At 42.1% G+C, this 27,915-nt stretch overlaps 2 protein-coding genes across 4 annotated transcripts in view; both read right to left on the bottom strand.

The window, feature by feature from the left end:
• Positions 1-923: 923 nt before the first annotated feature.
• On the bottom strand, positions 924-15,856 carry LOC117759006 (enteropeptidase-like). 2 transcript variants are annotated; one of them, XM_034580988.1, is made up of 27 exons: positions 15,745-15,856; positions 15,546-15,670; positions 15,116-15,183; positions 14,701-14,843; positions 14,226-14,276; positions 14,033-14,152; positions 12,194-12,290; positions 11,662-11,765; positions 10,992-11,132; positions 10,766-10,918; positions 10,574-10,679; positions 10,350-10,500; positions 10,127-10,268; positions 9,854-9,943; positions 9,632-9,757; positions 9,409-9,552; positions 9,184-9,294; positions 8,908-9,031; positions 8,723-8,818; positions 8,486-8,535; positions 4,683-4,754; positions 4,435-4,579; positions 4,014-4,192; positions 3,579-3,674; positions 2,540-2,679; positions 2,307-2,361; positions 924-1,626 (listed from the first exon to the last, which is right to left on the bottom strand). In XM_034580988.1, exons 1-27 carry the CDS (start codon positions 15,854-15,856, stop codon positions 1,508-1,510), a joined length of 3,060 nt encoding a protein of 1,019 aa, XP_034436879.1. In that variant the 3' UTR covers positions 924-1,507. The 2 variants fall into 2 exon arrangements, with proteins under 2 accessions (XP_034436879.1, XP_034436878.1); XM_034580987.1 differs by lacking the exon at positions 15,745-15,856 and having other exon boundaries at positions 14,701-14,839; positions 15,546-15,660.
• A 2,303-nt stretch (positions 15,857-18,159) lies between these two features.
• Positions 18,160-27,915, bottom strand: part of LOC117759004 (macrophage colony-stimulating factor 1 receptor 2-like) — a 14,338-nt gene continuing 4,582 nt past the window's right edge. The window contains exons 2-22 of one of the 2 annotated variants that reach the window (XM_034580984.1): positions 27,651-27,915; positions 27,169-27,474; positions 26,537-26,673; positions 26,287-26,449; positions 25,791-26,169; positions 25,209-25,324; positions 25,007-25,115; positions 24,529-24,692; positions 24,350-24,450; positions 24,073-24,199; positions 23,663-23,767; positions 23,468-23,578; positions 23,107-23,266; positions 22,264-22,325; positions 20,417-20,505; positions 20,070-20,192; positions 19,149-19,260; positions 18,896-18,995; positions 18,711-18,831; positions 18,524-18,638; positions 18,160-18,440 (exon numbers count right to left, since the gene is read on the bottom strand). The exon at positions 27,651-27,915 is cut by the window's right edge and continues 2 nt beyond it. In XM_034580984.1, coding sequence (XP_034436875.1) covers positions 18,379-18,440; positions 18,524-18,638; positions 18,711-18,831; positions 18,896-18,995; positions 19,149-19,260; positions 20,070-20,192; positions 20,417-20,505; positions 22,264-22,325; positions 23,107-23,266; positions 23,468-23,578; positions 23,663-23,767; positions 24,073-24,199; positions 24,350-24,450; positions 24,529-24,692; positions 25,007-25,115; positions 25,209-25,324; positions 25,791-26,169; positions 26,287-26,449; positions 26,537-26,673; positions 27,169-27,474; positions 27,651-27,915 — 3,027 coding nt within the window. In that variant the 3' untranslated portion in view covers positions 18,160-18,378. Of the gene's footprint in view, positions 18,441-18,523; positions 18,639-18,704; positions 18,832-18,895; positions 18,996-19,148; positions 19,261-20,069; positions 20,193-20,416; positions 20,506-22,263; positions 22,326-23,106; positions 23,267-23,467; positions 23,579-23,662; positions 23,768-24,072; positions 24,200-24,349; positions 24,451-24,528; positions 24,693-25,006; positions 25,116-25,208; positions 25,325-25,790; positions 26,170-26,286; positions 26,450-26,536; positions 26,674-27,168; positions 27,475-27,650 lie in introns of both variants that reach the window. The other variant, XM_034580983.1, reaches the window with a different exon arrangement.

Genomic DNA, 27,915 nt, shown 5'->3' with positions numbered 1-27,915 from the left:
AAACCTGATTCTGAATCCTTCCACCCTGACCCGAATTACTTGTATAGTTGTGCTATCTCTAAAATGATGTATTGTGTCTGAGTGACTATTTTTAATGCTTTCAAGGGCACTGCTGGAATCTGAACATAACCCTCAATACTTAACTTTTCTTATCCAGTTCAATGTCAGTTCCCCGTATACACTGCCAGGTCGTAACTAACCTTTACATAACATCCACCTCTGGAATGTTAAATGCTATTCCAACTTTATTTTCCTGTGTTTTTGATGCATATATTTTGGTGTATTCTGGATACCTTCCTTTGAAATAACTACCTACTTGGTTTTGGTGTATTCCTTTATCCTTCTTTGTTAATAAGTGCAAATCAACTTCTCCTTCTTTCAAAGTCAAAGGTTGGGTTGCAGCGCGTGGCACAGTGGGAATTTATTTCTTGTCCACTATTCCCATGTCCTTCACCCTCTTCTCAATCCTCTAAACAAAACTCTTTCCTAATCTTCTCTCCTTTAACTGACATGGTTCCAGATGACTCTACACTGGATGAGTCGGGTTGTGTCCCCTCATGTTCAGCAGCTACATCAGACCAATTCTTCTTCCTCTTCTTCTTCTGGTTTTTAGTCTGATGCAACTCATTCCCTTCTCCTGCTGGAGCTTGTCTAAAAATACAGAGCTTTTTATAAACAGTCTATGGTGCAGAGTGAAGTTAGAAAACTTTGTGTTCATCCTACCTGGTTTATCTGCACTGAAATTTTAAAGTCAATGATTTTCATCAGATGAAACTGAATTTTTTGATTTTTTATTATCAATCAATCAATCAATCAAATTTTATTTGTATAGCCCATATTCACAAATCACAATTTGTCTCATAGGCTTTAACAAGGTGAGACATCCTCTGTTCTTAACCCTCAACAAGAGGGTTAAGGGCTTATTACTGTTCACTTGTGTGGTTTATATATAAGTTTGAATTATTTACTACACTGATGTTATTGTTTCATACATCAAATGTCGACTGTTTCAGAGTCTGTTAAACATCGGACACAATTTTCAGACCGAAGCTCACAACTTTTCAAGATAAAAGCTCTGTCCTGCAGCTCAGTATAAAACATGACAGCAACAGAACAAATGTTGTGCTTTTACTCTATTCTGGAACTAGTTTTGATGATTTGCTGCTGTAATCAGTGAATCAATCAATAAAGTGTATCTTATCTTATGTTGTGGTTGTTGTACTCAATCAGCTCACAGCACTTTGTACCAAAGTAAATGTGTTATGAATTAAAGTTGATGATTTAAAGCAGATTTTTCACACTGTACTTAGACGCAGGATGAAGAAGTATTTTACTTAATTAGGGGAAACAGACAAGATGGTTGACAGAGGTCATAAAGAATGATGTCATCATTAGTTTATCATTATAGGGCAGAGTGTACATGTGCAACATGTTACCAATCACAAATTGAGACGATGACTCATAATAAAGGTTCAACCAATCAGATGCTCCAGTAGGGTTAGTAGAGTCATGTCAGGGAGAGAGAGGAGCGTCTGGTCTGGGCGATCCAGGAGCTGAAGGCGGAGACTCGGGCATAGACTCCAGGTCTCTGAGGTCGTCCACAGCCAATCCCAAATGAGGTCACACCTGGCAGGAACCAATCAGAACATAACATTTCTTCAGTCCTCAGCTTCATGAAGCTCGACACCAGGGAGGGAAATCAGTCCTTTCAGAAATGAGTGAAGACAACTGCCATCGTTCAGTTTATCCGAGCCCTCACCAAGAAGTTCTGTCTTTGGTATTCATACTTTTTTCATGTATCTAAAGGGTATTATCACTATATTATTATTATTATTATTATTAATTCAGTATTAGTTTAGTATTATACTCTTAAGGGCATTTATATGATGCAGCTCAGAGAATTATATGTAACGCCCACATTGTTGCCAACATTGCACAAAGCAGCCTCTTAGTTCGCCTCCTGCCTCGGTCCGGCTTTGCAAGTTTTATAACGCAAAGACAATAAAGCGGTTTTGTCATCTCGGCGTTATAAAACCTGCAGGTGTCCCCGGTTGGAAATTTATGTAAATTACAAGGTTAAGGTTAAAGGTAAAGAATAACTTTAGGTTAAAGTAATGGTTGGGGAAGTAGTAACTATGGTTAAGTCAATGCCCGCGAAAGTCACGACAGTTAGGTGTGTGTGTGTGTGTGTGTGTGTGTGTGTGTGTGTGTGTGTGTGTGTGTGTGTGTGTGCAAACAGCCGCCTGAGGGCCACACCTGGCCCTCCAGTGAAACTGTGTGGCCCCTGATGTTAGGGAGATACTGACCAATCAGAGTCCAGTATCCATCTTCCAGACATATGAGTGGACCACCAGAGTCACCCTGGAAACAAATTCATTAAATCTTTATTAATAAAACAACACTAACATTACTGTCCAACCGACCAATGAACTCTCAGATCCATTCACGAGAACAACAATCAAGGGCCATGTGGAGGACAGGGCCTGATTCAACAGGCTGGTTTACACCTGAGTCCAGGTGAGTCCAATCGAGTTGTTACCTGACAGGAGTCGACTCCACCCTCAGGGAACCCAGCACACAGCATGCTGGAGGTGATGTTGTACTCAGGTAACTGACGCTGACACTGATCCTGAACCACCAGAGGAACCTTCGCCTCCTGGAGAACATCAGGAGGAGAACCTGAGAGGCAAACAGGTCAGAGAGAGAGACAGACAGGTCAGAGAGAGAGACAGACAGGTCAGAGAGAGCGACAGACAGGTCAGAGAGAGAGACAGACTGCTGTAGAGAAAAGCTTGTTGTGTAGTGAAGGTGGGGGTGGTTGAGCTGATGTCCATCTGAGACTCAGTCAGTTGATGATGTCAGAGCTGAAGGTCCCTGGTCCCCAGGACTCAACTGAGGAAAGAAGAAGCTGCAGCAGAGTCCACTTCACAACCGTCTGACCTGAACAGCTGGAGTCGAACTCCACTGCATGTTTCCTCCTCTCAGTCGGTTCTATGGTCAGTTTTCCATCTGGTAGAAGCAGCAGGAGAGGATCCTGTGAATCTCCTCTGGAGGATCATGTGTGAACACAAAGAGTGAGACTCGGTTTGTCTTTCTCCTCCTGAGCTCCTGTATAAAGTCTAAATCCAGGAGCAGTGTGAACACAGCAGAGGATCCTCCACTGATTCACTGAGTGGGGGGGGGGGGGGGGGGGGGTTGAGGAGCTTCTAACACGGGACACAAACATGAAGAAACTAAAACAAATCTCTCTGGTGAAAAAGTGCTGACACACATAGCTAGAGAAAGAGAGAGACAGGTGACTGTCAGAGAGAGAGACAGAGAGAGAGACAGGTGACTGTCAGAGAGAGACAGAGAGAGAGACAGGTGACTGTCAGAGAGAGAGACAGAGAGAGAGACAGGTGACTGTCAGAGAGAGACAGAGAGAGAGACAGGTGACTGTCAGAGAGAGACAGAGAGAGAGACAGGTGACTGTCAGAGAGAGAGACAGAGAGAGAGACAGGTGACTGTCAGAGAGAGAGACAGAGAGAGAGACAGGTGACTGTCAGAGAGAGAGACAGAGAGAGAGACAGGTGTGTCACCCTGCTCGACGTCTCGTCCCCATCCAGCGATGAAACATTGTTTTCCTGGTTTGACCTTTTGACCTTCAGCAGGTAAACACAGTGGCTGGATCGACTCTGTAAGACAAGTTTTTGATTTATCGTGACAAAAAAGCTTTTTACTGGTGACCTGACAAAAAACTTCTTTGCAGAGGACAGTTGTTTATTCATTAAAGGAAACTCTTCGTTCCTCATGACCAAACAGTAACTTCCGGTTGACAATTGTTGTGGATCATAAAACTGTTGTTTATTTTGAAGTTTGCTTATTTTATTCAGCATAGATTTATATTGAAAACTTAATTTCATACCATCATTTGAAATCATTGGTTGAAATTCTAAACAAACCTGAGCAAATGTATTACAACAATAATGGATGAGATATTGTTTCTTCACTAAATCAATGCTGTGTTTACTGACGGGTGAAGTTGATCTGCTGCTCCAGATGCATCATGGCGATGTCGGCCTGTTTGCTTCGTCGGTTGTAGTGTCCGTTAATGACGATGCGATCAACTCGTCGGGTCTGAACCCCCGCAGAGTCCTCGCTTTGAGAGTGAAGCCCGAGAAGAGCAGTCCAGGACTGGAGGTGGATGTTTTTCCTGTGAGGGGGGAAGTGACATTGTGTCTTTATTGTGTCTTTATGTCTTTGTGAGGACACCTACTGGACAAACACAGGAAGCTTCTAAACAGCTCAGCTACAGGCTGCAGTCTTCATTATGTCAACATGTTCACATTTTTAATGTCTAATCAGATTTTATTCATGATATATTTCATACATCACGTGTGTTTTATAGATTCTATAGATTCTGTGTTTACATATGAGTCGTGATGATTATCTCACCCATAGACACAATGAGCAGCAGTCAGCAGCCAATCACTGCCAATCAGAGAGGCTCCACACACGTGACGTCCTTGCCACTGAAGAGACGCAATCCACGGCCACGACCCTTTCACTGCATTTGCTCCACCCACTACCCGGCCCACAGCTAACAGGAAACACAAAACACAAACACTAACGCACAAACTCCAACGAAATGTCAATGACCAGGATCAGATCTGATAGTTTAGATCAAACTTTGATTTTCTTACCTTGACCCAGCCTTCCCTCTTCTGATTGGTCTGTCTCCTTCGTTGTATCAGTGACTCGACGAACTCCACAAGCTAAAACACCGATAATTGGTCATTTTTTATTTGAAATCATCTCAGTTCACTCAGCCTGAGACCCCTCCCACTTTATCAGCATGTTGTACTGAGATCAGACGGAGAGTTTGCTAACAGTAACAATGGTAACTAACGGTAACAATGGTAACTAACAGTAACAATAGTAACTAACGGTAACAATAGTAACTAATGGTAACAATGGTAACTAATGGTAACAATGGTAAGTAATGGTAACAATGGTAACTAATGGTAACAATGGTAACTAACGGTAACAATGGTAACTAATGGTAACAATAGTAACTAACGGTAACAATGGTAACTAATGGCAACAATGGTAACTAACGGTAACAATGGTAACTAACGGTAACAATGGTAACTAACGGTAACAATAGTAACTAATGGTAACAATGGTAACTAACGGTAACAATGGTAACTAACGGTAACAATAGTAACTAATGGTAACAATGGTAACTAATGGTAACAATGGTAACTAATGGTAACAATGGTAACTAACGGTAACAATGGTAACTAATGGTAACAATAGTAACTAACGGTAACAATGGTAACTAATGGCAACAATGGTAACTAACGGTAACAATGGTAACTAACGGTAACAATGGTAACTAACGGTAACAATAGTAACTAATGGTAACAATGGTAACTAACGGTAACAATGGTAACTAACGGTAACAATAGTAACTAATGGTAACAATGGTAACTAATGGTAACAATGGTAACTAATGGTAACAATGGTAACTAACGGTAACAATAGTAACTAATGATAACAATGGTAACTAATGGTAACAATAGTAACTAACGGTAACAATGGTAACTAATGGCAACAATGGTAACTAACGGTAACAATGGTAACTAACGGTAACAATAGTAACTAATGGTAACAATGGTAACTAACGGTAACAATAGTAACTAATGATAACAATGGTAACTAACGGTAACAATGGTAACTAACGGTAACAATGGTAACTAATGGTAACAATGGTAACTAATGGTAACAATGGTAACTAACGGTAACAATGGTAACTAACGGTAACAATGGTAACTAATGGTAACAATAGTAACTAACGGTAACAATGGTAACTAATGGTAACAATAGTAACTAACGGTAACAATGGTCTGTGTGTTAATTATAAATCACCAGAGAAAGTTCAGTGTTGAGTTTGATTTGAACACCTGATTCCTTCAATATGAATACAATTTTAAAAAGCAGTCCAGACCAGCCCTATGTATGAGTCAGTGGGGGGGCAGTGTGTCTTCAGTCTGTGGACTGAGTTGAACATGTCTTCTTCTAGGTCCTCAGTTAGTTTTATATATTACATCATATCGGTTGGACAAGTACCATTCTCCATAATGACAACAACGTTCACATAATCACTTCCTGTTTGGCAAGTTGTCTTCAAAGTAAAAGCACAATGTTTGTTTTGTTGCTGTTATGATTTATACTGAGCTGTATGACAGAGCTTTTATTTTGAAAAGTTGTGAACTTGGGTCTGAAGATTGTGTCAGTTGTTTTACTCTGAAACAGTCGACATGTGATGTATGAAAAAATAACATCAGTTCAGTAAATCATTCAAACTTATATATAAACCACATGTGAACAGTAATAAAAAATACATAAAATCTTCAGTGCAGATAAACCAGGTAGGATGATCACAAAGTTTTCTAACTTCACTCTGTTTATAATTAACCCTCAACAAAAACAATAACAATTGACAGATTTCTGTAGAAGAGTTTGCGGATGACTCACTAATGAGAAGGAATAATTCAGATGTATCAACACAGGACAAGAGAACACAACATATAATATAATATAAGTAAATTTAATATGATATAATATAATATAAGAATACAATTTAATATAATATAATATAATATGATATGATATGATATGATATGATATGATATGATATGATATGATATGATATAATGTAATGTAATGTAATGTAATATAATATAATATAATTTAATATAATTTAAAATAATAACAAGAATCCTTGATTAGTGTAGCGATGGATGCTGGAAGTTTACAAGAGACAAAGAAACTCCCCTGTAAGCTGTGGGTTGAGTTGTCCTTTCATCAGTAGAAGTTCGTTTTGTTTGTAACTGAACACACTGTCACATTTAAGAGCTGCATACAGAGCTGGACAGTTATTATTTTCTTTTTGTATGAATTTCTATATTTGTTGTAAGTGATAGATTGTTTTTGTATGACTTTCTTTGATTTTGTGGCTTAAAATATTGCACTTTAATTAGCTTGTGGTCATTTGTTCTTTTTCACTGGTTCTGGCATTTAAATTTAAGTTGATAAATTGGCTGTTTTTAATGGTCCAGAGTCTTTTGTTTACCCTTTGAATCTTTGTGCAGGTTATTAGTATTGTCTTTCTATTTATTGTAATATTTAGTGGTGCACCGATGTATCGGCCGTATATTGGTAGCGGCCGATATTCGCCTTGTTTACTGCCATCGGCGTATCGGTAATAAACTTGACTTTCACCGATAACATTGGCTGATGTTCATTGGTATGTTTTCTGCAGCCTGCCAATCTGGCATCCAGATTATAGTACACTGATGCCGGGTTTACACCGGGCGCTGAAGCGCCGCGCAGCGCCAAGGAAAGCCAGGCGCCTCCCATCCCCCCCCCCTGTTAAACCTTTGTGCGGTTCACATGGGCTGCGATGCGCCGCGCCCTTCACCGATGGTTTCGGCGTGCGAGCGAGCGTATCGCGCCAGGAAACAGACTGAAAAATTATTTTAAACGATATAAATGACATATTTTATATGATATAAATGATCAAATATGCATCCCATACTTTGTATTCCCCTTCTGTTGTCCTGGAGTTTTAATTTTCCCAATTTTCCCAATCACATAATTAAATGTCCCCCTCTGCCCCCCCACTACAGCCACACAAGCAGTCATATAGATAAAAAGAGAGAGAGGGGGGGGCTAAAGGCTTGCTTGGAGAATACGTCATTTACCCCCGACACCTGACATTGAACGGGTTACATACAACAACAAGCGGAGAATCGCGGGCTGACCGGCGCGGAGAAATGCGGGTCCGGTGTGAACATGCGCAACAGGTACTACATACAAACAGCAGAGACAATGTCGGCAGCGTCGGCTGTGTGGGATTTCTTCACTGTCTCAGAGAAAGATCGCCGTTTAGCAATTTGCAAGACATGTTCAGCCGACATTTCAAGAGGGGGTAATACCACCAAGGATTTCAACATGGCATCTAAAGTTACACTTGTCACTTTTTCTGTTTTTCATATTATTCAAGTAATAAACAAATATCGGTATCGGCATCGGCTATCGGCTAGATTGTTGTTTTAAATATCGGTATCGGCCAAGAATTTCCATATCGGTGCATCCCTAGTAATATTGTATCCCTTAGTTTTCATGGTGTTTCACAGTGTGACGGTGTGTGGATGATTTTTAATAACTAGTTAAATAAAAAGGCCGTAAATATTCTTTACCAGGAGGAGGAAGTGCTCGACTAGTTTTGTTGCATTTGTTGCATGAGGAGGTCGGAGGTGCAGTAGGTGGCAGTAATGCACCTTGACGTTGGATGCCAACCCTCAGTAAACCGAACAATGAAGAAGAAGAAGAAGAAGAAGAAGAAGAAGAAGAAGAGGGTGTGAAGTTCTGTGTGAAGCTTATTTCAGGAACACCAATGAATCGTTCTCTGGAGAACAACACGAGAACGATTACTCACGTTGGTTGTCACAGTTTAATGAAATCACTTCCTCACTGGGGCAGGTTTCACTGTAAAAAAAAAAGCTTTAGTGAAAATGAACACATTTTGTTGTATTATATATAGTAATTACATATAAATATATAAATATTCAACTGGTTCTGATTCATTTATAGATCTGATCCTGGTCCTGGTTTTGTTTCTGATTCTTTTTCTAGCCCTCGTTTTAGTTCTAGTTCTGGTTCTGGTCTTTAGTACCTGATTGTGGTTTCCATGTTTCCGTTGCTGGTGACTGTGACGATCATAAATGGCGAATCTTCTGGCAAAGCTGTAAACAGAGACGCTTCCCCTGACCTGCAGAGGTACCGACAGGAGAAGTGAGACAGGTACCGACAGGTGAAGTGAGACAGGTACCGACAGGTGAAGTGAGACAGGTGTGTTACCTGTAGCCAAGATACCGACAGGTGAAGTGAGACAGGTGATGGGTCCAGGTTTTAGAACAGACAGTAAACAAAGTTGAAATGAGTTGAAACTGGAGACGACTTGACCCGTTCACCTGTAACACAACTAACACACACACACACACACACACACACACACACACACACACACACACACACACACACACACACACACACACACACACACACACACAGAAACTGTTGCCAGGAAACAAGATATCATGATATCATTGATCCTGTGTTGATCATCAGACTCACCACAATCTGCTTCATCAGACGCGTCAGGACAATCGACCACAGCGTCACACTGACGGATACCATGGATACAACTTCCTGTCTGACACTGGAAGTGACCGGCTGCACACGGAGCTGTTCACAAACCACGAGACCCATAATCAATAATATTAATAAATAATCATTCATCCTAATAAATAATACAGCTGTGATCTGTTGATATAAACTTCAGTCTGACCTCTGACTCACCTGGTGACCCCAGGTTGACCCCAGAGGTGAAGTTGGCGCTGAATCCTCGGCCGTAACCTGAGGCGTCTGTAAAGAACCACACTGTCATCTGATTGGTTGTTGAGAACAAGTCATGGGTGGGGCCATCGTTCCCAGTGAGGACAGCTGAAAAAATAAAAACAAGTAAAAATGAGAAGAGAAAACAGGACGATGCTGAAGAGCATTATGGGTAATCCCTCCTCACCCAGTAAGGTGGAGTTAGATCCCGCCCCGTCCCGCACCTCTACGACGTCATAGGTTGCTTCAACGTCAAAGTCCAGGAAGTGGAGCTGAATGTTTTGACCCTCCACCGTGTGGAGAGTCCACAGACCTGCAGCAGAGCATCATGGGTAACTGACCGGCCCAACATGGGTGACAGGTAAACATAACATCACAGATCACATGATATCACAGGACTTGTACTCACATTGAGCCTTGTTCCCGTAGGATTGTGGGTAGTTTGGCGAGCTGAAGGTGGAGTTTGGCTCCCAGAGGTTAAAGGGCCCTCCACAGTCAGCTGGACCAATGAGAGCAGAGGGGATCCAGTCAGATAAAAAGAAACTGATCAGTAGGATTTCATTAGTAACCTGTGAGACATAGGGGGCGTGGTCTAAATATCACCCTGGTACAAGGGGTGCGGCCAAAGTGGTTTACCAGATATTGGGATGTGGACTATGTAGGGGCGTGGTCTTAATCTCACCTGGCATGGGGGTCGGGGTGGTCGTTGGTGGGACATTAGTTGGTTCAGGAGGGTTGGGGCCACAGGGATTGGCGGTCAGAGTGATATCATCCAGGCCAATGTCATTCCTCATCCCTCCTTTCTTCAGGGCCTCAAACTCCACCTGCAGAGGTCAGAGGTCAACCAGCAACCAATCACCTATTGGTGAGGATCAATAACATGATCACTCCATGATGTCACTGACCGTGCCCTTCGTCGTCAAGTTGAGGGTGACCTGGCCGTAGTTCCAGTGGTCGCCATAGTTACCATCTCTCTGGAACACCAAGGTAACTGCAGGGTTTGATCGCAGCAGCAGAACTCTGAGCCGGTGGATATCGTCTCCGAACATGTGGTACCTGTTGTTTGTTCATATTCTAGTTGTTTACATGTTGTTTACTTGTTTACATGTTTATGGTAGTTGTTGTTTACCAGAAGCTCAGGCACATGGGCTGCGTGGACGGAGTCAGAGGGAGGCTGTGGATCCTGAAGCTCTTCAGCCATTGGCCGGGACTCCAAGGTGTGACGATGTAGAAACCTGACAGTTGAACTGATCAATAATCAATAATGTATCGATAACAAACAGCCCCTCTCATGTGATAACATCATCCACATCGAACCCACCAGAGCCGTCACCCAGCGTGTGGTCGAAACTCGGTCCGGTCAGCGGAGGAAACGTGGAGCCGTTTGTTCGAATCCAGTCTCCATCGTCATCGTCCTGCCGCTGCCTCCAGAAACAGATGCCTTGCTCAAAGGTGCAGGTCAGTTTCTGTTGATCTGAGACAAACAAACAAACAAACAATCAGTCAAAAACATAATCACAGATATAACCTGAGGTGTGACGTGTTACCAGAGAGGCTGGACAAGTTAGTGGCGCTGTAGGTGGCGTTGAATCCTGACAGGTTGGTGACATCATCAGCGATAAACTCCACAGTTGATTGGTCCGTCAGCAGCCACACTGTCCTAGGAGGGGCGGAGCCCGAGAGCTCAGCTACAAATCAGATCAACATGTCGTCAGGTGACCTGAGTCTTCTTCTTTATTGGCTGGTGGCAACAAACATCAAGGTGCATCACTGCCATCGACTGGTGCACCGTTCCTAGAGGTACTGCAATACCAGGTCGATGCGTCATGACCTGAGTCAATCCATGGTTAGTTAATTAGTTAGTTGGTTAGTTGGTTAATTGCCTAGTTGGTTAGTTGCCTAGCTGGTTAGTTAGTTGGTCAGTTAGTCTTCCAGTTAGTTGATTAGTTGGTTGGTCAGTTAGTTGATCAGTTAGTTAGCCAGTTAGTCAATTGGTTAGCTGGGCAGTTGGTTGGTTAGTTGGTTGGTTAGTTGGTTAGTTGGTTGGTTGGTTGGTTAGCTAGTTCATTCATTAATTTGTTAGTCCGTCAGTTAGTTAATAAAGTTGTTTGGCTAGTTAGTTGGTTGGTTAGTACGTTTGGTGGTTAGTTAGTTGCTTAGTTAGTTGGTTAGTTGCTCAGTTAGTTGGTTAGTTAGTCAGTAAGTTGGTTTCTTTACCTGTGAGCTGTTTTTTTGGTCCGACTCCTTCATAAATCTTCAGGTTGTTGATGTTTTGTTGTGTTTGATGAAAATGTATCTGAACCGAAAAACCTTGATCGACTCTAAAATCAACACAAACATCAATTAAACTCATCAGAGTGAAAACACACTTCAGTCATTGGAACAGGACACATGTGTGTAGTAGGTGTATATAGTGTGTATACAGTGTTTGTAATGTGTGTGTATTGTGTGAACTGTGTGTATAATTTGAATGATGAGTGTATTGTGTGTGGAATTTTTGTATTATGTGGACAGTGTGTATACAGTGTATAATCTGTGTGTATTGTGTGTACAGTGTGTATTATATCTATCTATCTATCTATCTATCTATCTATCTATCTATCTATCTATATATATATATAGATGTTGGATGCACTAATTGGAAGTCACTTTGGATAAAGGTGTCAGCTAAATGACATGTAATGTATTGTAATGTAATTGTGTGTGTAGAGTGTGTGTACAGTGTGTATAATTTGTGTAGTCGTAGCACCTGATGATCCAGCGACAGAAAGTCGTTTTAGAAACGTTGGACGAGCTGAAGGAACCTGTCGGTCCTCTCAACACAAACTGTCCGTCACACATTGTTGCTATGGAAACAGAATGCTGATACTATCAGTTGTCTTATATATATATTTATAGTGGAAAGGACACAAACAGTCAATGTTACTGTGTACAGTGTGTAAACAATAACAACATTGAACTAGGGCTACGTTGTAGCACTGACGGGCCCGAGCACAGGCATTTTGAAGCCTGTTGCGGTCGGTGGAGAGAGCGATCAATGACCAAGCGCACGTCTCCGCGTTGCACGCGTTTTGCGCACTGCGGCAAGGACAAACGCTTCACTTCCTGCGTCCGTCGAGCGATGTCGATCCTTGCCTGCTAATTGCTCATTACGGTCCACGCTATTAATTGCACATCACACTGTGAACATTTTATGTAAATCGAATGATAGTTGTAAAACAAAGCTTACTTCCTGTTGCCAGTAGGTGGCGCCATCACTATTATTACCTACAGACTAATATATCTGTTGAAGTAGGGGCTCTGATGTATTGTGAGCAATTTTGTGTCAATTGGACAATGTTACAACAACTTAATTATCACACTGATCAGTAGGTGGCGCTATGACCCTGAACTAATATTAATATATGGATGTGTTCAGGTCAGGATTGTGATCATAGGTCAGTAGTTCGGAGCCGGATGGATAATGCAGAGGGGATTTACAAAGTACTTCCTGTTTCATGGCGAATCAGTAGGTGGCGCTATGACACTGAGGAAATATTGACACATAGAGCTGTTCAGGCTTGGACTATAATCATGTGACAGAAGTTTGGTAGTGATAGGACGATGCACAGTGGAGTTATGACAACATTGTCTCCTTTGTAAACGTGTAAACATTGAGGTGCGGCGAACCTTCGCCGCACCTCAATGTTTACACGGTTTGAGGAAATGTCACAATTCTGACCATGGTCCAATGACTTGACTGAGCTCATTTGAGCTGTTTATTGTAAAGCAGCAAGGAGCAGTGCATCAAAGTATAAAACATGTCACTTCCTGTAGCCAGCAGGTGGCGCTGTGATTTTAAGTCATGATTTCTGTGTAGATGTCATCAGGCCGGGACACTTGTCTTACATGTCTAGTTTGGACTCGATTGGTCCATGTCCGAGATACAGAACCTCGTGTTTTGATGGCGTGTAATCAAACTTTGACGCCACGCCACGGTCACACCGTGTGACGAAAAATCGATCTTTGAGTTAGTTTATATCTCCATCTTGTTTAAATTACACTCATCTCAATTTGAAGTTGATCTGATGAAAGCCCTGTGACAAGTTCGTCAAAGTAAAAATGTGGAATATGGCCAAAATGGCCACGAAATGCAAAATGGCGGGCTTCCTGTTGCTTTTTTCACAATGCACCACTAGACTTTTTTGTGCGTCTGGTCATGATACACAGGTGTCCTGATTTTTGTGAAGATCGGTGAAAGCTAACTGAGGGGCTTTTCCTTAGATGGCGCTGTTGAGCCATTTTTCCACGCCCATTTCAAATTACTCCAGAATACAATTACTTTTTGGGGTTTTGAATTTCCTGCAACAATTTGAGTGTCTAGGCCTGAAAAAGCCCAAAAGGGAAATACAAATCCTTCGAAATACAATAGGGCCTCCCAGCGGAGGTGCTCGGGCCCTAATTATATATATATATATATATTTATATATAATCACAAATCTATGACTCCTATTATGATATAAAGTGCTTTGAGTGGTCTTCAAGACTAGAAAAGTGTTTTATGAATACAAAGCGTTTACCATATAAAACTTTATCTATAAGCACTGACCACAGCGAGTGGTGTCTTCATCGGAGGCATCAGGACAGTCGTAGACCCCGTCACAGAAATGATTGATCACAACACACGTCAATCGATCAGCGCAGTGTTTCTGATGAGGAGGACACATCGCTATGGAAACCAAAGCAATCATTAGTGTGTACAAAGTGTGTATGACGTGTGTGCTAATGACTTGTGTTGTCACCTGTTGTAGGTGTGATGCTTGTCTGTGTCTCCGTCGTCTGGTCTCGTTTCTCTGCAAAAAAAGTTTCACTTAAACATAAATTCTTTCTATCAAAAAACGTTTGAGAGAATTTTATGTTTAAGTGAATTTTTTTTCTAATATCCTCCAATATTATCTAAACTGTTCTAGTCCGTTCTAATCTGAACTAATTTGATCTAATCTGATCTAATCTGATCTAATTTGTTATTATCTTATCTACTCTCATCTAATCTTATCTGTTTGAATCTGTTCTAATCTGATCTAACTTTATATCTATACTAGATTGATCTAATCTGTTTTTATGTAATCTCATCTAATTTGATCTAATCTGTTCGAATCTGATGTATTCTGTTCTACTCTGATCTAATATGACCTAATCTGTTTTTTTATCATTTAATCTGTTCTAATCTGTTACCTCACAGTGACGTCACAGTCAACTCACTGTCACTTTGTTTACCTGTGATATGGATGCTGCTCCTGTCAATCACCAATCCTCTGTTCTCTGCCTCTGTAAGCCCCGCCCCCAGTTGCTGCTCCGCCTTCTTCACGTCGATCATATGATAAAACCTGAGGTCAACGGTCACGGCCACGCTTCCCTGACTTAGAACAAATATCAATAAGTAATCACCTCATCAATACGATAATCAGGAGAGATAAATCATCAGTCAAATAATCAATCACTCAAATGTGACTATTGAATTGATAATCTATCAATCAATTGAGTAATCAATATCAAATCAAAAAGCCCCGTTATTGATGAATCAATACATTGTGATTGATCAGTTTCAAAGTCATTGGTCAGTGTGAGTGATCAGTATTAATGTGATTGATCAGTTTCAAAGTGATTGATTAGTATTTATCAAATTTCTGACCTGAAGTTTAACACCTGACAGGACTTGTAGAGTCGCCTGAGCTCAGTGAGGCCAAACGCCTCAGACACCTGTCGACCAATCAGAGGTCACATCAGTTTATAGGGTTTAGTTAAACCTGATCAGAGTGAAACATCATTTTTCATTGCACCAGCTTGTGAGAAGTCTTGTGCACAGTGTGTGTTGCCAGGCAACAAGAACATGGACGCTGCTGAGGCTAACAAGTTAGCATGATAGCAGGTTGGCGATGTAATGCATGAACATTTTTTACATGTGACCCTCATGAGATCAGATGGACTATAAACCTCACTGTCTTTCAAAATAAAGGCTGATAACTGGAGGCCACCTGTAGCCTTTCAAAATAAAGGCTGATAAATAAAGCTGCTGTCGGGATTCTTCCTGTTTCTATTTCTTTCAAAGCAAAGGTTCTCACCAGCTGTTGGACATCAAAGGCCAAAGATTTAAAGGGGGGACTGCTGCAGTTCGTCAGCTCCTCAGAGAAGTCAGCGCCCTGTGTGATCACCATCCGACCACTCAGCACCACAGGCTCAACGGCACCTCGGCACAAACACATTAACAGTCGTCATCGGGCTCCTCTGAGGACCGATCAGTTAATTGATTCATTCATTTACCTTCAGAACCGAGGCTGATCCATGAAACCACGATCAGTCCGACACAACAGATCAGAAGAAGAAAAGAAATGATGGTGAGACAAAACTCCAGAGACGACAGACGCTGCTTCATCCTGTCGACTTCAGGGAAAGCACATGATCAATAAATCAGCTGCTTGTTGAAAGTGTTCTCCTCCTGAAGACCTCAGTTTCCTGTATGATTTATAATCTGAGGTCCAAGGATCAGACTCTGACCTGTGATCAGTTTTATGAGCTGAAAATGATTAATGACTTTATCAATACAGAAGCTGATAAAGAGCATTGATATGTGTGTGCTGGGAACACGGAGCAGCAGGAAGTAAACTTCGTTATTCTCATGATTTATGTTTTAAAACTGTTTTAATGAGTTTGAAGTCCAGAACTGTCGACAACCTGTCAATCAAACAGCTGTAATGTCACCGACTTCAGTAAGACAGTTTTTCTTCAGATCCACGTTTCAACAACGTTTGTTTATCACAATCTAAAGTCCACAGGTGAAAACATGTGACCCCGCCCCCTGTACTCACCTGTCAGGTAGTAACTGGTTAATTACAGACAATGATGTTGTTCACAAACAGATGAGTTTGAAACCAACTTTATTGATTCTGATTCATTTTGACACTTCATTCATTCACAACATATGTAGGATTTCAGACAATATATCAATCAATAATGTAATCAATAAAAAATAAACAACATAATCAGATTGAAAATTATAGAAGATCAAAAAGATAGAATCAATTAATGAGATGAGAACACGACTGTTTGCTGTCCTGGCTCCTGAACGGTGGAACGAGCTCCCCAATGACATCAGGACAGAAAGTCTACACATCTTCCGCCGCAAACTAAGAACACATCTCTTCTGACTAAACCTTGAATAAAAGTTTAAACTAACAATTCAGTAGCACTTAAATGGCACTTACTTATAGCACTTTGTAGTTTGGCTTTTTTGAAGAAATTGTACTTTCTTGATTCTTGTTGTTCTGGTTTGTTCCTCATGGTTGATGCACTTATTGTGAGTCACTTTGAATAAAAGTGTCAGCTCAATGAAATGTAATAATGATGATTAATCCATCATTTTAATCTGAAAATCCTGATCTCTGGTCATTTCCTGAATCTGAATAATCTGACTGTATATAAAGACCATCAGTGACTGTATATAAAGACCATCAGTGACTGTATATAAAGATGATCAGTGACTGTATATAAAGATGATCAGTGACTGTATATAAAGACCATCAGTGACTGTATATAAAGATGATCAGTGACTGTATATAAAGATGATCAGTGACTGTATATAAAGATGATTAGTGACTGTATATGAAGATGATCAGTGACTGTATATAAAGACCATCAGTGACTGTATATAAAGATGATCAGTGACTGTATATAAAGACCATTAGTGACTGTATATAAAGACCATCAGTGACTGTATATAAAGACCATCAGTGACTGTATATAAAGACCATCAGTGACTGTATATAAAGACCATCAGTGACTGTATATAAAGATGATCAGTGACTGTATATAAAGACCATCAGTGACTGTATATAAAGACCGTCAGTGACTGTATATAAAGACCATCAGTGACTGTATATAAAGACCATCAGTGACTGTATATAAAGATGATCAGTGACTGTATATAAAGACCATCAGTGACTGTATATAAAGATGATCAGTGACTGTATATAAAGATGATCAGTGACTGTATATAAAGATGATTAGTGACTGTATATAAAGACCATCAGTGACTGTATATAAAGATGATCAGTGACTGTATATAAAGACCATCAGTGACTGTATATAAAGATGATCAGTGACTGTATATAAAGATGATCAGTGACTGTATATAAAGATGATTAGTGACTGTATATGAAGATGATCAGTGACTGTATATAAAGACCATCAGTGACTGTATATAAAGATGATCAGTGACTGTATATAAAGACCATTAGTGACTGTATATAAAGACCATCAGTGACTGTATATAAAGATGATCAGTGACTGTATATAAAGACCATCAGTGACTGTATATAAAGACCATCAGTGACTGTATATAAAGATGATCAGTGACTGTATATAAAGACGATCAGTGACTGTATATAAAGACCATCAGTGACTGTATATAAAGATGATCAGTGACTGTATATAAAGATGATCAGTGACTGTATATAAAGATGATCAGTGACTGTATATAAAGACCATCAGTGACTGTATATAAAGATGATCAGTGACTGTATATAAAGATGATCAGTGACTGTATATAAAGACCATCAGTGACTGTATATAAAGATGATCAGTGACTGTATATAAAGAGGATCAGTGACTGTATATAAAGATGATCAGTGACTGTATATAAAGATGATCACTGACTGTATATAAAGAGGATCAGTGACATTCTCTAAGATGAATCTTTATTGAGTTACCATGACAACGTGTGAAAACACACCTTTGATGTTTCAGAAAGAGATCATGTGACCTTGAGTCTGTTGACACTGAATCTTTCAATAAAGGTTTCATGTTTACCTCAGTTTATCCATAAGGTTTTCAGCAGTGATAAGAAGGTCTGCTTCTTATTGGTTAATAAACAGTGATAAACCGGTTTTGATTGGACGATCAAGAAGACTGATAAATGTTCTTCATCTTTGTCTCCTCCTCCTCTCCATCGTCACGGCGCTCTGAGGATCCGGACAGGAAGTGATGTCAGGTTCACAGAATAACTGTGTTTTATCAACAGCTGATGTTGTTGTGTGTTCATTACCTCTCTGTCCGTTCTCTTCTTCTTCTCCTCTCTTCACCATCTCTCCATTCACATCCTCCTCCTCTTGTTCTTCTTCTTCTTTAAACTCGTCGATGTTCCTGTACGCCGTCACCTGAGGGGACACCAGCCTGTCAGTCAGAGCTAAGGGAACATTTCCCTCCGCTCTGTAACTGCTCCTCACCTGGTGGCTGTGATGTGGCGACATGTCATTGGTGGAGGGGAAGAGCCTGTTGATGAGCTGACCAATGGTTTTGAAGGTTGGTCTTTGGGCGGGCTCCAGACTCCAGCAGAGCATCATCAGCTGATACCTGCGAGGACCGGTGAGTCAGATTCAAAATATCTTTATTAACATTCAATCATGTGTTGTCTTACATCTCCGCTGGAGCGAAGTCTGGCTGAGACATGTGGCGGCCATCTTTGATCATCTTGTAGAAGTTGGTATCCACGGCAACATTTGGATACGGACTCCTGCCTGAGGGCGGGATAATATGATGATGTCACTCTGATGTCACAGGTCTGATGCAGGCATCTCCATAGCAACAGAGGACACTGTTGTCTTCAGAGATTTTAACAAACTGAGTGACTGATCAATAATCAATACGATCAGCATGAGATCGAAGATTACCCAGAGAGAAGATCTCCCACAATAAGACGCCGTACGACCACACGTCGCTCTGCAGCGTGTAAACGCACTGAAAGATGCTCTCCGGCGCCATCCACTTCACTGGGAGACGAGCCTGTCACAATAAAACACAAGATGTGTCACAATAAAACACAGGATGTGTCACAATAAAACACAGGATGTGTCACAATAAAACACAGGAAGTTTCACAATAAAACACACCATTGTTCACTCTATCAGCTGGGGCCTGTACTACGAAGCAAGTTCAACATATTTAACTATAAATATACTATAAGTAAGTCTACTTATAGTCTATATCATATCTTTAAAATACAACAGGTACAACACTGTGACTGTTTCTACTGTATATTGATATCAGTACACACATGTACAATGAGGTTTGAAAGTCAGAAACTAAATGAACATAAGTATAAAACCATAAAGAACAATAGAAACTAGAGAAAAGACTTTAATGTGTAAAATGTAGATTGAGTTTCTCTGCATCAGCCACAGTGAACAGGTGAAGTAGCTGCAGTCTGTGGTACTGGGAGCACTTTGCTCCTACGGGTCAGGTTGGTTCTGTTCGGATCCTCTGAGGAGAATCTAGATCTTTCAGAAGCTCATCAGAGGAGCTCAAAGGATCTTGTGGGTCTCTGAAGACCCTGGTCCTCCTCAGAGACTCGAACAATCCACACCAGCTCCACGGATCCTCTAAGAACATGATGTCATGGTTCAAAGGAAGGGATCGGTCAGTGGGCGGAGCTTTATACTGTTTGATCTCTTATCTCCAAGTTAACCTGGAGCAGGTCAGCTGTTCAGAAAACTCTGAATTTAACCTGAAGTTACCTGATGACCACAAATCCTGCTTCTTAGTTCAGGGCCCTGACCGTGTTGTTGTTGTTTACTGTGACAGTGTGTACTGACGTTTCCCTGGACGATGTAGCTGTCGTCATGGTGAATGTCTCGAGCCAAACCAAAGTCACAGATCTTTGCAACACGAAGATGAGTCAACAAGACGTTCCTCGCTGCTACGTCTCTATGGATACACTGAGTGATCGACAGGTGAGAGAGAGACAGGTGAGAGAGAGACAGTTACAGCTCTGCTGCTGATATCTGATAGGAACAATCAGTGTGTGTGCGTTGGTGTGTTTTTGTCTGTGTGCGTGTGTATGTGTTAGTATGTTTGTGTGTTTTTGTCTGTGTGAGTGTGTGTGTGTTTGCATGTGTGTGTGTATGTCTGTGTGCGTGTGTGTCTGTGTGCATGTTCCTACATTTCTGTCGGACAGGAAGTCGAGACCCTGAGCCACCTGGAGGGAAAAGGCCATGAGGTCACGGACAGACAGGCCGTCTGTGTGCACACCTGAGGGAAAGACAGAGAGTGAGACAGGTCTGACATCACAGAGACAGACAGCTTAGTTCAGGGGGGCATTCCATCAAAGTAGCTAAACCCTAATCCTGACTATAAGTGAAAAGGTTCTGCTTGAATTAGCTTCAACTTCCACTTCAGGCTCAAGCCATTCCACTAACACAATTCATTTGGGTCTATGACTACCAGTTGTCTCCTGCAGTAAAAAGTTATATTCAAAGATGTGTGTAAAAGCTATTTGGTGTGAACTCTTTGTTCCTGTGGTTCTGTAGCTGCAGATCAAGTCAAACTGGCTCCATCTTCCTACACAACTCTGTAGATTTTAAATCATGAATCACTTCAGCATGTTGTGACTCTGCAAGAACATAGTGTCTCACTGAGATATAACGGACGAGTGTTAGTGAGGATCATCACAGACTCAAACCTGTGGAGTTAAACAAGTCAAAACCTTGGACATAGGGCCCCCCCATCACAGATGTGCCCCCCCTCTATTCCACCTCCTCTGCAGCTGTAAGGGCTCAGCTGGACGTCGCCCTCTAGTGGCTGTGGCATCTTTTTTACAGCTAAAGGTTTAATATTTACAGATTTACTTCTATTTAAAACACACTCTTCACTTTTTATTAGAGACGACTTAATACTCGTTTGTGTTCAGATTCTTGGGATGTGACAAAATAAAGTTTGTTAGGTCATTGGGTCAAAGGGCTTCACCCAAACTTCATCAGGCTCATTCACAGTTATTAATAATTTGCACAATTTTCTGTCCTGACGTCTCTTTTGCCTCGTTGATTATGACATGTATCATTCCCTAAGAAACCAGTGGCCTCCCACCAGCCTGTCACACTGACATCAGTCATTGTGAAGTGCTTCCAGCGACAAGTCATAACCCACATCAGCTCCTCCCTTCCTGAAACCTTGGACCCTCTTCAGTTTCCACAGACCAAACAGGTCCACAGACCATTGCCTTGGCGACCCACACCACGCTCACCCACCTAGACCAAGGGAATACATATGTGAGGATGCTCATTGATTATAGCTCAGCGTTCAACATCATTATTCCCTTAAAACTCGTCTCAAGCTCATTGATCTTGGCCTGGAGACACCTGCAGCTGGATATATGACTTCCTGACAGGCAGGTTTAACACGGGCGCACCTCAGGGCTGTGTGCTCAGCCCCCTCCTGTATTCCCTGTTCACCCACGACTACACAGCCAAGCACAGCTCCAACTCCATCATTAAGTTTGAAGACGACGTGACCAACGACAAGATGGCCGACAGAGAGAAGGTGGCATCACTGACAATCTGGACCCCCCCCCCATCCACTGATGCTAAGATTGAGAGGGTCAGCAGCAGCTTCCGGTTCCTTCACTGAGGACCCTTCCTGGACACTTCTAACAGGAGTTGAAGCTAATTCAAGCTGAACCTTTCAAGTTAGCTAGCTAATTTGATGAAATATCCCCCCCCCTCCCACACACACACACACACACACACACACACACACACACACACACACACACACATGAGTTAAGGTGTGTTCAGGGCCCTTTCCTGCGAAGCAGGATTAGTGGGCCCTTCTAATTGGGGTAAATCACCAAGGTACCTTGCTGAACGGCTAACCTGCTCCGGAGCCCTAACCCCCGTAGTACAGGCACCTGGTGTGTATTCAGGTGTATTCAGGTGTATTCAGGTGCGTTCAGGTGCGTTCAGGTGTGTTCAGGTGCGTTCAGGTGTGTTCAGGTGCGTTCAGGTGCATTACCTTTCTGGGTTTGAACTGGCAGCATCTCCTGATACTCTGAACAACATGAGATTCCACTGTCACTGAAACACACATGATTGGACGTCAGACGACAGCTGATGTCACTCAGTGTTTCCACAGGTCAAAGGTCAGAACTGCTTGAACTCATGCTGCGTTCCAGACAACGCAGATGTTGGAATTTTCCGACCTCCTACTTGAAAGTGCAGTGGACGCCTCACAATCAGAGTTCGAATTTGTGAACTCGGGGAAACTTCATCTATCCCTAGTTCACAGAGCAGCAGTTGAGTGACGTCACACAACAATGGCGGCACTCATGGAGACATTGATCCTGTAGCTGAGGCCTTGGAGCTTCTGTTAGACTCTGGTTTCTTCCTTTGTGACAGTGACAGTGTTCTCTCCCTCTTATGCATTGAATGTGTTTCTAAGTATAAAGCAAAAAATATTGGTTATAATAATAATAATAATAATAATAATAATAATAATAATAATAATAATAATAATAATAAAATGGCGTTGTCTCCCTCCTCTTTGATTCTGTATGAACAGAGGTTGCTCTGGTCACAGTTGAATTATCTCATCACGAGACAAATAAACATTCTTACGGTCAGAAATGTTTGTTTACGTACGACGTCATCACCATGCACCACTTGGAAGTCACAACTCAGAAACTTCAATATCCAACATCCGAGTTGTCTGGAACGCAGCATCAGAATCAGAATACCTTTTTGTCATTGTAAGCTATGCACACAATGAAAATGAAATAAACGAACTAAATTAAATATCTTTAAGTTAAATAATTTCTGTCGGATTTCAATCCGTGGGTTGAAACAGAAGAACTCAAACCTCCTGACTCTGGTGTTCTGGGCTGCGAGGTTCTTATAGAACGCCTCCTCCTCATGTTCATTCACATTCAGAACGGACGTCATGAAGTTGTGAGCGTGAGCCCGTAGGAAGTTCAGCAGGTCTCCATGGCTACAGTACTCTGTGATCATCAGCATGGGGCCTGATGGAGGTCAAAGGTTACAGCGTCAGTCAAACAGACAGTAAACTTTCTGACTTCCTGTCTGTGGCTCTTAGCTCCGAGGTGATTGGTCCATCCTGATCACATGTTCATGTTTTAATTTATTTTAAATTCACTTGACTTTATTCAAACAAACAGGATGTAGTTTAGCAGGGGACAATTTCCAGTAGCAGATGAATTCACCTCCTCGAGTGCAGGCTCCCAGCAGGTTGACGATGTTGTCATGGTAACCAAGATGACTGAGGATCTTCAGCTCGGACATCAGAGCTTCACGTTCCTCTGAGTGAGCGCTCGCTGTTCATTAACAAATCAGATGACATCATCAAAATTAAATAAAAATAATAATAAAAAAAATTACAAAAATAATAAATTACTGACGTTTGAGCATCTTGACGGCAACTCTGGTGATGTTGTCGTCGGTTCCGAGTCCGTACGCTGTCGCCTCGACGACCTTCCCGAACGCACCCGAACCCAAAACTGCACCTGATACACAGAGACGTCAAAGGTCAAGGTCTGAATCACACACACACACACACACAGACACACAAACAACCCCCCAGACAGACACACACATTGACATAAGGCCTAACCCTAACCTAAACTTAACCCCACCCTTATCCTAAAACCAAGTCTTAACCCTCAAACAGTCCATTCAAGAAGTCAGGACCAGACAAAATGTCCTCACTCTGTAGGGCTATTCTTAAAATGGTCCTCACAAAGATATAAGCACAGGAACACACACACACACACACACACACACACACACACACACACACACAGTTGCGTACCCAGGCGGAGTTTGTCTCGTGGAAACTCCCACTTGTGGTTGTACGGCAGCTGAGTGGGGTCAACGAAGGTATAGCTGTTTCCGTCTGTGCTCTCGATGATCTTCCAACGAATCTCATATTTTGGTTTCTAATAAAAGAAGAAGATTCATGTTCCACCAATTATTATCGCTGTTCCCTCCATAGGTTCATATTTTTACCAGACACATGTAAACATGAGGGATCAAACATGTGACATCTTTTCATGTAAACTGAATTTTCATCATCTCAACAAACGCACCTGTCTCCACTTGTAAGAGACGACCAATAGCAGCAGGAGGAGGACGGCGGCAGCGGTCAGAGCTCCAATCAGAGGCAGAGTGAAGAACGGTGGTGGTTCTCCTAAAGAACGTAAAAACAACAGTTTATTCAACTCTACATGTTGAGTCCTGCTCGAGGTTCTTTAAGAACTAGACTCACCAGGACTGAAGACGTGACGCGACTCTCCCAGCTCATTGAAGGCGACGCACTCGACAGTGACATCATTGTCAGCTGGCAGATGGAGCAGTGTCCTCACCACCTCCTCCTCCTCCTGGGATGGCACCTGGGCTGAAGGAACCCGATAGGTGGAGACGTCTCCACACCTGCAGAGGCGAAGTGTAATCGTACATTTTATCCTTTACGAACTGAATCATTTCATCTCTGTTGGTTTGAACAGGAAGTTTGTTGTTGCTCAAAGGTTCCTCAGAAGTTCACATGTGTGTTATTATGTATTAACAACATGATGTAATAACAGCTTTACATACAGAATGGAACTTTGTCTAACACACAATTACCCTACAACTTCCCCTGTAGCGCCAGCCTCAGGACAAACTTTATGTTCAGCTGCTGTTCAGACTCAGAAATAGAAATGATCAGATTGCGATGAACAAAGGTATCAAAGGTCAGTGTTACATACGTGTCCTGGACCCCAGGGCAGGTGTACCAGAGGATTGTGGGTAGAGGATATCCGAAGCTGCTGCAGGTCAGCGTGTCATTCTGCAGACTCACCTGAGCAGTGGGAGAACCTGGAGGAGGACATTTTATTTTAACAGGAAGTCAACATTTATAGATGTGATTATCAGAAGGAAAAACAAAGAGAAGGAAGTAAAGTTTCTTACGGTAAATTCTAAGATCAACGTTCTGTGAACCACTGAAGAATGAGTTTGAGTAATGAAAGGAGTATCGACCCTGATCTTCCTGACGGACCCGCCGCAGCAGCAGGCTCGCCTTTGACCTGAGGCATGAAAAATACCACCTTAACAAACCTTAACAATAACAATACCACCTCAACAAAAGAAACACCAAAATTACCACCTATACAAACCATAATAATAACAACATATAAATAACATATAAATACTTTTTATACAAATACTTTATATTTAAATACTTTATATGTAAATACTTTTTATTTAAATTCTTTATATTTAAATACTTTATTTTTAAATAATTTATATGTAATTCTGTATATTTACATCCTTTTTATTTAATACTATTATGTAAATACTTTCAGCTGCAACATGACACTCCACCACTAGATGTCATTAAGTTCTACACAATCACCCTTTAACAAACCTTAAGGTGGAATTATGTGGTGCAGCAGGTTTCTGCAGTAGAAATCCGAAAATGTAAGCCTGTAATTATTAGTATATTCACGTGTAATCATTAGTATGCTAGCCTGTAGTTGTTAGCATTCTAACCTGTAGCCATTAGCACTGTAGCTCTCCTGGTACAGTGTATCATTGTTATCGTTGTTGATGTGTGTCGTCCAGTCGTGGTCCCTGATTGGAGGATATGCCTCTATCATGAATGTTAACGTCACATCTCGGCCTTCATGTACCTCCACTTTGCTGTTGCTGCTAGTGTTAGCATTGTTAGCGTCATTTATATGTGTGCCATTGGGGCTCACATTAGCAAACTTTTTCCCATTGACTCCCAGTGAACCACTGCTAATGTTAGCGTCTAGCTTCGTTGGCATGCTGCTAACATTAGCAAACAGGTCCCCTTTAACCGCTATGGTCCTGGTGTTAGCGTTAGCATGCTGGCTGGGCTGCAGGTAGATAATCAGGAAGGGCCGCTCTGGTGAGGAAGAATAGTAGAGAGAGTAACCACCACTTTTTTCATTCATCTTTTCTTTCTCTCCTTTTTATTTCAATGTTTCACTCGTTTATTTTTGTCTTGGTTTTATCTTCTTACCCAGAACTCTGAGCTGTGTGGTTACCGTGGCGACTCCAGCTTCGTTGACAGCAGTACAAGTGTATGTTCCGCTGTGATTAAATTCAACAGCAGAGACCGTCACCGTACTGTTGACGGACAGGCGCTGGTTTCCATAGTGATGGCTGATGCTCACGTTCAGTGACTGAAAAGAAGCAGAACATTAATGGAATGAAAACAGTCAACACACAGGTGACCTCTGACCTGTGACCTCTCACCTGTGACCGCTCACCTGTATGTGTGGGTGTGTCCAGGAAAGGTTGTACAAGTGGGAGGGGTTACTGCTCAGACAGGTGACCTCAAACTTTTCACCTTTCAGACGAACTATTTCATCCTGACTGACAGACAGGCAGGGTGGACGACGCAGCCCTGCAGACAGACAGGTAGAGAGTCAGGTAGACAAGTGCACAGACAGAAAGACAGACAGGTGGATAGACTAGTGGATAGACAAAGACAGACAGGTGGACAGACAGGTGTGTAACAGCCGTCACCAGAAGTCTTCTTGATATACAACACGTCTCCTCACATCTTCTACCATCAGGAACTCCTCAGTTCCTCTGCTCCTTCATCTCCATCAGACATTATGTAGAAACACTTTAAACATGAAGTTACAAACTGGTTCTTCTCATGTAGTGAATCCTGTTGTTGTGTTGATGTGTTCAGTTCCATCAGCATCTGTTGGACTTGTGTCCTGGGAGAGGATCCTCACATGGGACTGAGCTTTATTCACTGATCACTAAGTTTCTGTTTGACTCTAGTTGAGTTAAGAACAGAGGAAGTTGCTCCTTGTTAACATCTATGAGACCAACTGGGAATGTGAGACAGATAACATGTGATTGATTGATTGATGACAGCTGGACTCACTGGGCACCACCAGCAGGTCGACAGGTCTCGATCGGACCTGTCTCCCGTCCTTCCAGCCTGAACAGACGTAACGTCCGTTGAACGACCTCTGTACATCTCGGATCAGTGCTCCTCTTCGGGGGTCAAAGGTCACGTTCATGCCCTGGGGCAGGCCCTGCCCCCTATCCCCCGTGCTGCCCTCTGATTGGAGGGTGAAGTTTGTGATGGATGGGTCGGTGAGCAGACACTTGAACAAGAAGTCCAGGCCTTCTTTGACATTAGGGGGCGAGCGAAGAGTGACGAACACACTGGACGGGTCAGACGGGTCTGACAGAGGGATGATGGGAGACAGGAGGTCATTTGTCAATCAACAGTAAAAAAAACGTAGAATCAAGCTGTTTTTCTACAGTAAACAGGAAACGGATCCACAAACCTCAGAAAATACACTTTTCATTTGGAACCATGTGACAACTGACAAGGGGCGTGGCCTCAGCAGAATTTACCTGTGATGTACAGGTGGATCCAGGTGTTCAGGTGCTCCAGGCTCAGGTCAGTGTACCCACAGCGATACGTCCCGGTGTGTCTCGGGACTGAACTCTTCACCTCAACAACGTCCGAGAGTTTGTCCTGACGCAGAAAACGAAACGCAGTGCTGGACCAACGGACTGAACCGTTACCATGGCAAATGAGAGAGAAGGCAGCGCCGGCCGTCAGAACCATCTCAGTCTGGTTGTGCAGGAAGACGGAGTTCAGACGAATCAGTGGAGG

This window comes from Hippoglossus hippoglossus, unplaced genomic scaffold (genome assembly GCF_009819705.1).
Source record: "Hippoglossus hippoglossus isolate fHipHip1 unplaced genomic scaffold, fHipHip1.pri scaffold_54_arrow_ctg1, whole genome shotgun sequence".
NCBI classification, from domain to species: Eukaryota; Metazoa; Chordata; class Actinopteri; order Pleuronectiformes; family Pleuronectidae; genus Hippoglossus; species Hippoglossus hippoglossus.
Note: the sequence above shows the minus strand (reverse complement) of the source record. Positions and strands in the feature narration are given on the sequence as shown.

Bases quoted from the DNA above. Each gene is read 5' to 3' on its own strand.
- LOC117759006 (XM_034580988.1), bottom strand. From the start codon at position 15,856: ATGAAGCAGCGTCTGTCGTCTCTGGAGTTTTGTCTCACCATCATTTCT. The intron at 9,758-9,853 runs GTGAGTACAAGT...GCTCTGCTGCAG, and splicing joins CTACGGGAACAAGGCTCAAT to GTCTGTGGACTCTCCACACG. The intron at 8,536-8,722 runs GTACTAAAGACC...TTTTTTTTACAG, and splicing joins AACATGGAAACCACAATCAG to TGAAACCTGCCCCAGTGAGG.